The sequence below is a fragment of the Neovison vison genome, chromosome X (assembly GCF_020171115.1).
Source record: "Neovison vison isolate M4711 chromosome X, ASM_NN_V1, whole genome shotgun sequence".
NCBI lineage: Eukaryota > Metazoa > Chordata > Mammalia > Carnivora > Mustelidae > Neogale > Neogale vison.
The window spans coordinates 70,753,396-70,767,741 of record NC_058105.1 but is presented as its reverse complement, the minus strand read 5'-3'; the positions used below and the strand labels follow the sequence as shown (position 1 = coordinate 70,767,741).

Below are 14,346 nucleotides of genomic sequence, written 5' to 3'. Positions count from 1 at the left end.
TAGACCTGGCGGCAGAAGCAACTAGAAATATAAGTATGCAATGTCAGAGGGCAATCCCTAATGAGGAAGTGTGAAAAAAGAAACATGGCGGGGCATTTTTTCAGAAGGAAAAGGCTAGATCTACCACACGGATACAATGACATTGTTACTCTTGCTTCTTGCACAGGCGCAGTGCAGGAGTTCTCAGCGCACGCCTACGCGCACTTTTTCGCACCTTTTCTTCTCTTGCCACTTTCCTCTCTCCTTTTTCGCCCTCTCCTTTGCCTCTACCATTACTTGGTTTTTCAGTCTTTCTGTTAGCCTGATTAGGCTCTCCTTCCGACCCTCCATCCCCCTCCCCACCACTTTATCCCCCTCCCCCTTCCTTTACCGTCTCGAGCAGACGACAATTTGCGCATGCGCATTAAGTAGAACGCCTCGCTCTTTGTCCCCCATCTGTCGTTCACACGAACTCGAACCTTTCGCGTTCGGTAGCCAATAGAATCGAAGAAATGGCGGAAAAAGGATTCCGCCTCTGGAGATAAACCTTGACTGGCAAGGCAGATAACCAATCAAGGACGCCAGTTTGTACCCCTAAGGAGGCACCGAGGTCCGTCGTCTCGTTTCCGGCGGTCGCGCGCTCTTTTCTCGGGACGGTAGAGGCCGTGTAGCGTCGCCGTTACTCTGAGGAGAGAACAGTGGTAGAGGGTGAGTTTGGGGACGACTTAGTTCTTGTTTGAGAGGAGAGCAGGATTTTTTGCGGCAGGAGGCTAGGGAGAGGTTAGGTTTGGAGGGAGGTTGGCCATTCGTTCCAAGGCCCCTTAAGGCCTTGTCCCCGCCGCCACACGGCCTCTTCAGCCCACCCGTGGGGGCCCATTGCTTTCCGCTCTCCTTGCTTTCTATTTAGCCTGGCTCCCGTTGCCGTTCTCGCCCCGTTGCTTTCTGCTACTCATCTTCGATTCTGATCCCTGTCAGTTAGTTCCCCAGTCCTTTAGCCGTCTTGGGCCTCAGGGTGTGGGGTCTATTATCCGAGAGCCCTGAAGTCGAGCCTGGAGGAGGAGGCGCTTTGTCGGCGCTCCTCCTCTCAGCCTCGCGAGGCCATTAATTCAGAATGAGAAATGGGGGGGGCCCAAGCGATGTTTCTTTGTCAAAACTCTAGGCTGGGAAGTTCATTTGCTAGTGCAGACCCCGCGGCTTCCCTGGTCAGGTTCCTGTATGCCTTTTTTTTTTTTTTTTAAGTCTTGTTGCCTAGCTACTCGACCCATTTATAGCATCACTTTTTAAAACGAAAATTAATTTTATGGATTTCCTATTGGGTATTTTCCTCTTGGGGAAACTATTGTTGTCACCTGAAACCTTTCTTCGTGTTCTTAACGGGGAAGTTGAGGTTAGAGACGACTTGGAGGTACTTTGCTATCAACCGAAGTTGGGGTAGGTGTAAGGTTGCCAGGTAAAATACCGGACGCCCCGTTAAATTTGGATTTCACATAGCAAATTATTTTTAGCATCCGTTTCATAGGGTTTAATTACTAAAAGGTCATTTTTAAAGTCTGAAATTCAAATTGAACTGTACGTTGTGTATTTTTATTTGGTAGATCTGGCAACTCTCTGCGGGGGGGCACTGATTAGATTTATGCTGTGTTTTTGTCCAACTTCTTTGTTGTTAAATGAAAGGTCTTAAGAAGCTCCTGGAAAAGTACCTTACCATATCAGTGCATTCTGCAGCTTTCAGGCAGATCCATATGCATGCAGCCCTCTAGGTCGGTAGATTTTTTACCAGATTTCCCCACCCCCCCCACCTCCCCAGCTTCCACTTAAAAAAAAGTCGATCCTTTTCCTGAAAACTGATTTCAAATATGTGTGATGTAGTGTTTGGTCTTGTACCTAAACCACATTTATGCAGTCACACTGTGTCCAGTAGCCCCAGTCTTTCTAACCCAGCAGTACATATTTTCTTTCAAGAAAAGTCCCTCATCAGGGTTAGTCTTTGGGATAGATAAGTGGACAAATCCTTGATGCGGATCTTTGTGCTTAGTTCTTAGAGGCCCAGTGGTTAGGGGGCAGTGAATTTATTGCTCAAGAGAGATTTCTGCACATATTTCCGTATTATGTTGGTGGTCATCATCAGAAATAAGTGATAGGGACAGTACTTACTTAGTACTTGCTCCTTTGTGGGCACTGTTTTAAGTGACTTACACAGTATTATTTAGTCTTAACCATTGAATGCCTTCTTGGGAAAGAGTAAACTGGAAGGAAGGATTGTAAAGATTAGCATCGTAGAGACATTTATTCAGAAACACAGAGGTAGGCAGTTTGGTTGTAAAAAAAAATGATTTTTGCTGGAATCCAAAAGAGAAGAGGAAGAGTGTAATTAATGATATTTGTCTAACTACAGCACCAGCTGAATGCAGAAATACGGATAGTGGTTGCCAGCAGGAACAAGTGCTGTGTACACGATCTCATTTAGTCCTTAAAATAACCAGCCCTGTGAAGTTGCCATTGTTACCCACACCTTACAAGTGAAGAAACTTGAGGCTCAGAAGTTAGGTGACATGGCTAGTCAGTTTGTTGGATATAAACTTTGAAATCAAGGTGAGTTTGATTACTAAGCTTGTAGCATAGTGATGAGAATGAGCTTTAGAGTTAAAATAGTTGTGAGTTCCACTCCTTGCTCCATCACATTTGGGTAACCTTAGATGGACATCAGTTTTCTTACCCAGGAGATAATAGTTTTGAGCTCTGAGTGAGAGTGCAAACTTAGCACAGTGCCTGGCATATAATGATTGGTAAATATCTGATACTATCATCTTCACTACCAGACTACACATCTAAAACAAAAAATAACCTCCCTTGAAGTTACTTTACATGGTTTTAGAACATCCTAGCACTTTTTCTTCAAGGAGGTAGATCATTTCTACTAAGAAGTTATAAAATGGCCTTTTTGAAAAGGAGTGGTGAAATTTGGTTACGATGTGTATACAGAGTTTTTAATATTTGAGTTTTGAGTGGATCTCTATGAGGATTTTTATAAATGTGTAAATATAAATTGTGGATTCCTGAATCGGATGCGAGATACTGAGGCTGGGGCCACTGATTCCCAGATTAAAGGCTGGAGAAAAAAAAAGAGGGTCCTTGGATTCTAGCCAGGGGTAAGAAGGTAAGAACTTAGTTGGAGAAGTGGCTGTGAAGATAACTCAAGTTTCTGCTATAGGCCAGTTTGGAGTCAAGGGGAAGGGAGGTGTTTAATAGCTGGGACTAAAATACTTAAAGATCTGAATCTAATGCCAACTTAACCCCATCCCCAAAAGTTGCTGGGGTTGACTTCATAAATTTTGTATGTTTTAATTTCCTATTTTTATGTCTTATTTTTAGAAACATGATTGCCCTTTTTTTTAGAGGAAAAAATGCTGCACTGTGGGTAAGAGTAACAAAGATAGATGCGATTATTCTAAGAATTTATTATAAGGAAGTAGTCAAAAAGAGCTATAAGCAAAAAGATGTTTACTGCACCATTCTAATTGGAAAAGGGTGAAAACAAATGTCTCATGGTAGGGGGTAGTTTAGTAAGTTAGTATATATCCACATGGTAGCTGTTAAAAATTGTAAGTGTTAACATAGAAGTTAAGAAAAACAACATACAGTACTGCAGTAGAACTTCATTATATTGAAATGATAATGTATGCTTTGGAAGGTAAATAAGTAAAAATGGAAATTGTGGGAAGAATATTTACTCATGGATGTGCCTAAGATTTAACTAAGAACATTGTTTATAAATAATGGTGAAAATAGGAACAACCCAGGTGTCCCAACACCATAGGTGCTTGGTTGACAGCCAAATACTGTGTCCGTTAAAAATTAATGTAGAAGAAAAAAATAGTGTAAAAGATTGAGTGACATAAAAGCTCATCATCATGTAATAAAGTAGAAAAAGCAGGTTGTAAAATAGTCTTTATAATCTTTCATTTAGAGTACATGCAAATAAATCAGTGACTGGGAGGGTAAGTAACTGACTTCTGGTGGTGGATTTTTATTTAATATTTTTGTTTCTAAGTTTTCTATATTAAAGATAGATTTTAATAAAATCTTTTAGGAAGGGGGGGGCACCTGGGTGGCTCAGTGGGTTAAAGCCTCTGCCTTCAGCTCAGGTCATGATCCCCAGGGTCCTGGGATCGAGCTCTGCATGGGGCTCTCTGCTCGGTGGGGAGCCTGCTTCCCCATCTCTCTCTGCCTGCCTCTCTGCCTACTTGTGATCTCTGTCAAATAAATAAATAAAATCTTTTTAAAAAGATACATATTGTAATAGGTACCTTGTTAATGAGAAATGTAAGTTTGATGAAATGATACAAATAAGATTCAGGTCTTGGCTTATGTGTCAATTCTCCAGTGAGGCTTACCTCAGCTCTGTTTAAAATTGCAGTCTTACTAGGCACCTGGGTGGCTCAGTTGGTTAAGTTTCTGCCTCCAGCTCAAGTCATGATCCCAGGGTCTTGGGAATGAGTCCTGCATGGGGCTCCCTGCTCAGCAGGGAGTCTGCTTCTGATACACTGCCCCCCCTGGCCCTGTTCCTATTCTCTCTCTCAAATAAATACAATCTTTTTAAAAATTGCAGGCTTACCCCTTTCACTCCCTATCGACTTCGTCCCTGTTTCTTTATTTTCTAGTAGCACTTATTTCTTATTAAGTACTATGTAATTATTAGGGGTTTTTTTTGTTTTTGTTTTTTTGTTTTTTTGTCTAACTGGAAGGTAAGCACAACTGAAGGCAAGAATCTTTTCTTTTGTTCATTGATGTATCCCAGGCACCTATAATTGTGCCTAGTGAATAGCATTCAGTGAATATTTGTTGGATGAATTAGTAAAAAAAAAATTAGTAAATGATCAATAAGCTATAAACAGGGCAGTTTTCATTTTTGCCTGCCTTCTGTTCTAGTCTACATGCATTTTTGAGGGGAAAAAAACCATTTCCTGTTTCTAAAACCTTTCCCTTTTAAAACCTCAAACATTTTTCTTTTCTTTAAAGATTTTATTTATTTGTAAGAGACAACATGAGTGGGGAGAGGGACGGGAAAGCAGATGCCCCACTGAGCAGGGAGCTGGGACTCTGGGATTGTAACCTGAGCCACCCAGGTGCCCCAAAATGTCAAACATTTTCACATGTACATGGTCTTCATAATTTTTAATGCTGTGTAACACTCCACTGAATAGATGTACCATAATTTATTAAAAACTGTACCTCTGATTTTGGGTATTTCAAGTCATTATTTTGTTTCCTTAAAGGTCATCACAGTGATTATTTCATGGATATGGTTTTTAAATTTTAAAATTACATTCTTTTGGGGGAGGGCAGAGGGAGAGGTAGAGAGAAATCCTAAGCAGGCTCCACGCCTAGCACAGAGCTTAAACGGGACTGGATCTCAACAGCCCTGAGATCATGACCTGAGCCAAAATCAAGAGTCAGATGCTTAACCTCCTGAGCTGCTCGGGCACCTCTAAAATTATATCCTTAGGGTAAATTTCTAGGAGTAGAATTTCCTGAGTTACAGAATATGAACAATTTGATAGCTCTTGTTATTACTTGTTTTATGAAACAAGAATTTGATAATTAAGTTGTTTATGTTTTGGAGGGATGTGATAAGAAATGTATTAGGAAAACTTTTATATACATAAAAAGTATTCTCATATACCCCAAAATCAGTAATTATCAAGTCATTGTCACATTTTCTTTGTCTGAGAAATCAGTTTTCTCTATTTTAGAGGAATCATGCAATGTTACCAATAAATGTTGATGAAGAGGTCCTTGTCAGCATTTTTCCTTGAGCTAAATTCTGACTAGGTCTTGTTTAAGGGAAAGGATTTAGGATTGGCTTTGCCCTTTTATTGCTGGTGAGCTGTCCTTAAATGAGGAAGATGGTCCTCAGCTTGTTAACTAGATCAATTAGAAAATTTCCATTTTAAAGCCATTAGTTTTTGAATTCACTCTGGATTGTACCAGGAATTTTCCTTTTGTTTTAATCTTACGTTAATTTTTAGGTGAGATTTAACATGATTATATATTCATCTTTTTTTTTTAAAGATTTTATTTATTTATTTGACAGAGAGAGAGATCACAAGTAGGCAGAGAGGCAGGCAGAGAGAGGAGGAAGCAGGCTCCCTGCTGAGCAGAGAGCCCGATGTGGGACTCGATCCCAGGACCCTGAGATCATGACCTGAGCTGAAAGCAGCGGCTTAACCCACTGAGCCACCCAGGCGCCCTATATTCATCTTTTTATTTGATGCTTTTCATTGCTTTAGTAGTCACTTATCTTCATTGTGATTAATAACCATATTTACTGAATGCTTACTATATTTCAGTACTAAGCTAGTGTTTTCACATGTTTATGAATCCTCATAGCCATCTTGAGAGGTATTTTTATTAGCTTCTTTGTAACAGCTTAAATTTGTGCAGAAGTGATTTACTAAGTAGTACATAGCTAGTGAGTACTAGGACCATGCTTCCAATCTAAGTATGTCTAACTACACAGCCCATACTTTCTCTACTGTTCATTCCATATCTACTGTAGGTTGGGACTACAGAGTACCAGGTAACAAAATTTAATAGTCCTTGTCCTTGTAATAAGTAGAATCTATTTCCCTCAGTATGTTTTAATATTATGATAGAGCTAGTTTTTAGGCAGTAGCTTCTTTGGGGAAAGTAGTTTCCAATTAATGTATAGAACTAGTGAACTGGAAGTTTCTTCAAGCTACTCTGATGCAAGCTGTTCTCATTTAGTACTTGTCTAGTTTCTCCGTGCAGCATAACTGCTAAAGTCTAGTGGTTTTTAGGTTTTTGAGTGGTGCAACTTTGCCATACTTGTTTACAATAACCAGTTTGAATCTGGCAAAAGCCAGGATATCAGAGATGATTAGTGACACGTAAATCATCAGGAAGGTGACTGATTAGTCCTGAATGTATTTGGCAGTCCACATTTTCCTTTTAGGGTGCAAAAATGCAGAGCAATAAAACCTTTAACTTGGAGAAGCAAAACCATACTCCAAGGAAGCATCATCAGCATCACCACCAGCAGCACCACCAGCAGCAACAGCAGCAGCCGCCACCGCCACCAATACCTGCAAATGGGCAACAGGCCAGCAGCCAGAGTGAGTACATGCTTGTAGGGGGGTCAGAATAGGTTCCCTCTTGGGAAAGGTTTCTTGGTTTTTAGATTAGTCTCTTGGGCTTAAAAAGGAATAAGCCTTTGTGGCACACCTTTTGCTCTTTTTTCCCCTATTTACCTCTTAATACTTGGGATAGAAAAGGGTGATTCACTCAGAGGAGGAGCAGACATGTTGGGTAGCAGATGAGTACAAGTTGCTGTGTTGTGTTAGTGTATTCTGCTAAACAGATGTCTCTGTGTTTCACCTCAGAGCTCGGTTCTTAGAGGTAATCATCAGATTGGTAGTTAGAAAATGTAGAACAAGTCTTTAAGGGAAAAGAAGTCTGGTACTGAGTGTTATACTTTAAGCCTGGGTTCTGTGCCAGCCCGTTTTTAATCAGAGTAAACATTCTTTAAAGGCATGTTCCATTCATTCAGCAAACTTTGAGTACCTATTGTGTGCCTTTAAAACTAGAACCAACCTAAACCCTCTTTTATTTCCACCCTCTTTTATTTCCAGAGATCCCTACAAAGAATACTGTTTCCTAACTCATTTCCTTTCATTCCGTTAACCTAAGCATGAAAGAATGGGAACTGTTAAGGTTTTGAAGATTGGTGAGAGATTGGGAAAATGGAGCAATTATGTTTCAATTTTATCTTTTAAAGATTTTATTTATTTGAGAGTGAGTGAAAGTGCATAAGTAGGGGGAGGGACAGAGGGAGAGGGATAAGGAGACTCCTCACTGAGCAAGGAAGCCCAGTGTGGGGCTCGATCCCAGGACACTGGGATCCTGACCTGAGCCAAAGGCAGACACTTAACCGATTGAGCCATCAAGGCACCCCTATGTTTCAAATTTTAAAAACTGATCTCTTCTGGCATAAGTCTCCTTGACTTGCTTAATTTTCTCTTTGACCAATAGCTTATGTGTTGTCTTTCTGTCTCTTAGTCCGGGTGTCTCCTGACCCTTAGTAGAGCTATTGAGAAGTACTCCCAGATGTCTGCATACTGCTTTGACATTTTAAGGTCCAATTTACTGATAAGTGGTTATTGGATAGATTATTTTGGGAAATGGTGTTTGACTTCTTTACAGCAATTGGGTTTCCTAATCTAACAGCAGTTGTACCTCTTTAAGAATGTGACTGTAGATCTCTTTGCCCAATCTTTTGAGTGACTGTGTATTCTCTCAGATGAAGGCTTGACTATCGACCTGAAGAATTTTAGGAAACCAGGAGAGAAGACCTTCACCCAACGTAGCCGGCTCTTTGTGGGCAATCTTCCTCCTGACATCACTGAGGAGGAGATGAGGAAACTATTTGAGAAATATGGGAAGGCAGGCGAAGTCTTCATTCATAAGGATAAGGGCTTTGGCTTTATCCGCTTGGTAAGCAACAATGGGCTTTTAGAGTATGTGCTCTGAAAGGTGGGGAAGCCGGGGAATGATGGATATGGAAAATTAGGCAGTGGACATAATTCTCAAATGGTCTGTTTGTTAAATGTTTAATAGTTATAGTTGGTAGAACAGGACAGAAGATAAAAGTTTTATTTTTATTTTTCCTCATAGGTTTTGTTTTGTTTCAAGGGCAACATAGGTTTATTTGTCTAGGACACTGAGACTAAAATATGCTCTTTGGAACTTCTGTTTTAATTGGTAAATTTCAAACATACAGAGATAGACACAATAGTATAGTGAACCTATATATACTTCATGCCCAGCTTTAATAATTATCAACTCAATTTTATTTTATCTTAGTAATGATTAAGGTTTATATAATTTATTTTCCAAGTTCTTGCCTATGTATTATCTCACTTAAGACTTTTTGAAACTATGAAGGGACAGTCTTATTCATATCTATTTTTTTAAAAAATTTTAAATTGTGTTAAAATACACATAAAATTTATTTATCCGTTTTTAAGTGTAGACTTTTTCATAAAAACTGATTTGATTAAGAAACATGTTTTAGTATATGAGGGACGAACTTTTCTAAGCATTCTCTACATAAACAAGGAACATAATGTGTTAGCAAGTTCACTAGATACCGTGGTCAGAGCTAGTTTTCATTCCAGATCTACCATTAACTCGAGATTACATGGGCAGGTAATTTTTTCTGGGGTTCAAGGTTCCTCTTTAGTAATACGAGAAGGGGTTCCCATTAGGGTCTGTGGTTCTAAAGAGGTCTCATGAAGGGCATACATGATTTTTGTTAAACTTGTATGTAGCTAGTGAAATTAAAATATTCTGGCTACTATATTGTAATTACTGTAATAAAATTGTAATTTTATATTACATTTTTTATATTACATGTATAAAAATTGTAATAAAATATTCTGGCTCCTGGTCATTGCCCCAAAGATCTGTTACCACTTGGGTGAATAACCTACGATACTGATGACCATAATAAGTGATATTAACTTCTAGAATTTCCAGTTGATTTATTGCAAGGATATCAGAGCAATTAACTATCCCAAAGAGTTATCTGAAACATGTAATTTATATTTTTTCAGTACTATGAAGGTTTCTTTGTGTGTTGTCAGGGTTTGGGGCAGGTAGACATTTTATATTGGGCTGTGCTACTTTTGACTCTTGATGCTGCACATGTGGTCTTTGTCAAACTCGAGTTATTCCAACTTTCCTCTGCTTTATAGGAAACACGAACCCTAGCGGAGATTGCCAAAGTAGAACTGGACAACATGCCACTCCGTGGAAAGCAGCTGCGTGTGCGCTTTGCCTGCCATAGTGCATCCCTTACAGTCCGAAACCTTCCTCAGTATGTTTCCAATGAACTGCTGGAGGAAGCCTTTTCGGTGTTTGGCCAGGTGGAAAGGGCTGTGGTCATTGTGGATGATCGAGGAAGGCCCTCAGGAAAAGGCATTGTTGAATTCTCAGGGAAGCCAGCTGCTCGGAAAGCTCTGGACAGGTGCAGTGAAGGCTCCTTCCTGCTAACCACGTAAGTGAAGGGGTGCTTTTAGAAATAGACCGTAGGTCATAACTTCCTTCGGTGGTGTGGGAAGGTAACCTCTAGGAACCATGTTTTCGTGTTCACTTAAAGACTTTGGATATTATAATTCTAACTTTTTAGTAGGGTTTTCAGTGTAATCTTACTTAAATTAACAGAAATAGTATGAGGATTAAGAAATAAACCTTTCAGTCTTCTAGCAGGTTGTTTAATCAGTGTTAAATCTCCCCTTTGAAGTCTTAGAACCTTGAAAAGTTGTTTTGTGCATGCAGCATCTCTGTTTACTTGACGCCATTGTCTGGAGTTTTCTAGATACTGGATATTTAAACTGCACTTAAGTATCCTATCTACTTACTTTGAACATCTTTTTTTTTTTTACTTTGAACATCTTTAAAGCTGTATTCTGAGATTTAAAGCCTCATTCCATCCTGTCAACCCCAGATTCCACATAATGCCATTAAAAGAACTTGGTTACTTGGGACTGGGTGTAAAGACTCCTTCAGAAATGTTTAATTGTCCAGTCCTGATCCCTAACTACTTAGCCATGCCAATGGCAGGTATAGAGGGGAAGCCTGCTATAGGGTATAATTTGACTGACACTGAGCTGCTTTCTCCCAGATTTCCTCGGCCTGTGACTGTGGAGCCCATGGACCAATTGGATGATGAAGAGGGACTTCCAGAGAAGCTGGTTATAAAGAACCAGCAATTTCACAAGTATGTAGTTCTAATAGATTCCCTTTTAGGTGCTTGTCTATTCTTAAGGAAGCTTGTAAAGGGATGTGTCAAAGAGGCAGGTCTTTCCTGTAGCTATTCATTGGCCACCATAGTCTTGGCCCTCAGGAGGAATGCAGTGCTTGGGTGGGGGGGAATCTTGGACACAGTTTTAATAACCCAGGAACCTTGTCTACAGGGAGCGAGAGCAGCCACCCAGATTTGCACAGCCTGGCTCCTTTGAGTATGAGTATGCCATGCGCTGGAAGGCACTCATTGAGATGGAGAAGCAGCAGCAGGACCAAGTGGACCGCAACATCAAGGAGGCTCGTGAGAAGCTGGAGATGGAGATGGAGGCTGCTCGCCATGAGCACCAGGTGATGCTGATGAGACAGGGTGAGTATGGTCATACAGCTCTTCAATCTAGAATGAGAACAAGATGACTTTCTTCAGGAATGTTTTATATTAGTTGTTAGAGAAAGGCCTAAATCTCTGCTTTTATTCTCTGAAATATTTTGTTGATCTCAGTAGGCAGATGAGCTTGGAGATGTGACAGAGAATGTTGGATTCTGTGGAGAAGGACATAATAGGAGTGACTTCATTGTTGGAATCTGGATAGCTCAGATGGCCATGCGGGGATTATATATCCCCTTTGCTTTCTGGATCTTTCTTTATGGAAAATTATTAAGCCTATATGAGGAGAATGAAGAATGCTCTGGATTGGTCTGTTGTTTTCCTAGACTTGATGAGGCGCCAGGAAGAACTTCGGAGGATGGAGGAGCTGCACAACCAAGAAGTGCAAAAACGAAAGCAGCTGGAGCTCAGGTGACTAGCTCTGAACCCTCTCCTCTGACAGCTCTGATGTAATGTCTCATTCCCTTTTCCTGTTGCCCGGCTGCCTCATGCATTTGTCAGTATCGCCTGAAGGCTTCTCACGTTCTCCCTTCGGATGGGAAACATTTCAGAGGCCCGTGATTCTAGGAGTTACCCAGAGCTGCACTAAAGGGAACGCAGCTGAGTGCTGCTGTCAGGAGGCTCCTTTCCAGAAGGAAGAATTTTCCCCTGAAGGACACCTTTGGCTTGCTTTAGGGCTGAACACATTTAGCAGTGAGTTTCTTGGAAAGCTCTGTTAGCTTTCAGTAGGCTCTTGATCTCCCCTGTTAAGATAATCGGCTCAAGTTCTGGAATGTCTCTGCTAAATACTTTGGTCACTCTCTGTAGGCAGGAGGAGGAGCGTAGGCGCCGTGAGGAAGAGATGCGACGGCAACAGGAAGAAATGATGCGGCGACAGCAGGAAGGATTCAAGGGAACATTCCCTGATGCGGTATATCTCCCATGTGCCCATGATGTACCAGGCCAGTCATACAACAAACCCACCATAAGTTGTCCACTAGGACTATAAAACATACCAGGTTATGACCAGTTTTTGTATTCTGTGAAACTCCTTTTAGAAAGAAGAATTCATAGGAAGGAAAGGTAAGGTGTGAAGGGGAGTTCTTGCTTCACAGGCAACTTAGGATGGAGAGCTAGGGCCAGTGTTACACTGTTTAGACTCAGTGATTACATGATGAGACATATCCAGTTCTATAGCAGCCTAAACTAGTTCTCTGATGTCCTTGGCGTTACTGTGCAGATTGAGGTCCTTGAAGTCTTTGAAGTCGTCAGCTATCTCTCCCCTTGCCTTTTATCTATTCTGTTCTAGGTGACACTGACTTGGTGTCCTTGCAATTCTAACCTTGAACTCAACTGCACAACTAGCAAGGAGATGTTGGTTTTCCTCAGCTTGCCCTCAGTGTACTTGGAATGTTTTACCACTCTGTTTGCTTCCCTTAGAGTGTGGTCCTCAATGTATTGTGAATGGTAGAATGCAGTACTGTCTTGGACTGTCTTGAGTATTTCATATTTTTCAGAGAGAACAGGAGATACGGATGGGCCAGATGGCTATGGGAGGTAAGGACTTAGGAAGTTAATGGCTCTGATTTCCTTTTTTGTATGTTTCTGGTGAACTCAGTGGCTTCCCAGACATAGTCCAGATTTAAGGGGGCTGACATTTCTCTCAGGGAGCATCGTTTTGGGGGGTGGGTAACACATCCTTAGCTCAGAGGTCTTATTGAATTGTTTTCTTTTGCACAGAAAGACTGACAGTGTCTGTCTCCTGTACCAATCACACTGTTCTGCTTTAGGTGCTATGGGAATAAACAACAGAGGCGCCATGCCCCCTGCTCCAGTGCCAGCTGGTACCCCAGCTCCTCCAGGACCTGCCACTATGATGCCAGATGGAACCTTGGGATTGGTAATACACTGCAGAGCCTTACAGTAATTCTAAATGGTGATAGGAAAAAGGACTTTGATTTCAGTCCCTGTCCCTGCCTAATTTTACTACAGATAATAAGGTTTTAGGGTCACTGGTTTCCATTAAATGTAACCTGAAGGTCTTGATTTTTTGAATTTTGAACAAACCCAGTCTCTATAATTTGTCTAGGAGTTAGACTTGACTGTTGAGGTGCTATCCTGGGTTAACGGGGGTAACAGGTTTCGCTTTAGTTGTTATTGTTTTGGAGGGAAGGCAACTGAAGGTTAGGTATTAATCACATAAAATAGATTAGGAACCCAAAAGGCTTTTGGTTCATACTGAGTTCTAGTTCTAGTGTCAAAATTTTAAAACTGGGTGGGCATAAGATTGCTGAAGAGTGATGGCTTGTCCTTGTCCATATACTTAGTTCAAGAAAAGGGAGTTAAGTAGAACTTACTTAGTCTGGGAATTTGTTGTGTAATATTGCTTAGTCAATAGGAATTGGGATAAAAAGAAAGGTAGCTTGGTTGGGTGGGTCTATAATTCAGACAGCCTTCTTTTCAGGGATGTCAGCCAAGTTCTAAACAGTCTTAGTCACGCCTAGCACATCAAGAGCTTTGAATAGTCAGGGTGGGAATGGCCCCCCTGGGAAGGATTACAAATGGGTGGGAAGCTTGGGACATAGGTTCTATTGTAACTTTGCTCTCTTCTCTTCCAAGACCCCACCAACAACTGAACGCTTTGGCCAAGCTGCTACAATGGAAGGAATTGGGGCAATTGGTGGAACCCCTCCTGCATTCAACCGTGCAGCTCCTGGAGCTGAATTTGCTCCAAACAAACGTCGCCGATACTAATAAAAATTTCAATGTCTAGTTTCTCAAAAACCCTTTAAAGAAGGACCCTTTTTGGACTAGCCAGAATTCTGCCCTGAAGTGTTAGGGATTCCTCCCAATAGTTAGGTCTTCCTTGCCTGTACTACTCTGAGGGAGTTTGCTGGAGGTTGAGGGCAAGGGAGGGGCGATATTTAACAAATCAGTTCAGTGTGGTATATCGTTTAACTAATCAATTCTGTGTGGTGCATTCCTGAAGTCTCATGTGATTGTTGAGGGCCTGGGGTGGGGGGAACCATGGCAAAATGGATCCAGTTAGAGCCCCCATTAATCTTGATCATTCCATTCTTTGTCCATCCTGTTCTATTTGGTTTCTCATTATACCCTTCAACCCCAGAGACACTGCCACATAACACCACAAAAATAAATCCCCCAATGACCTTAGC

The 14,346-nt window shown here is 41.1% G+C and overlaps 1 protein-coding gene across 2 annotated transcripts; it reads left to right on the top strand.

Moving 5' to 3' along the window:
- Positions 1 to 488: 488 nt before the first annotated feature.
- On the top strand, positions 489 to 14,318 carry NONO (non-POU domain containing octamer binding). Of its 2 annotated transcripts, XM_044235727.1 has the most exons (12): positions 489 to 687; positions 2,375 to 2,571; positions 6,956 to 7,115; positions 8,300 to 8,493; positions 9,756 to 10,057; positions 10,685 to 10,780; positions 10,977 to 11,173; positions 11,518 to 11,602; positions 11,999 to 12,101; positions 12,688 to 12,727; positions 12,961 to 13,070; positions 13,790 to 14,318. In XM_044235727.1, exons 3-12 carry the CDS (start codon positions 6,965 to 6,967, stop codon positions 13,922 to 13,924), a joined length of 1,413 nt encoding a protein of 470 aa, XP_044091662.1. In that variant the 5' UTR covers positions 489 to 687; positions 2,375 to 2,571; positions 6,956 to 6,964; the 3' UTR covers positions 13,925 to 14,318. The 2 variants fall into 2 exon arrangements, with proteins under 2 accessions (XP_044091662.1, XP_044091661.1); XM_044235726.1 differs by lacking the exon at positions 2,375 to 2,571 and having other exon boundaries at positions 490 to 687.
- Positions 14,319 to 14,346: the final 28 nt, after the last annotated feature.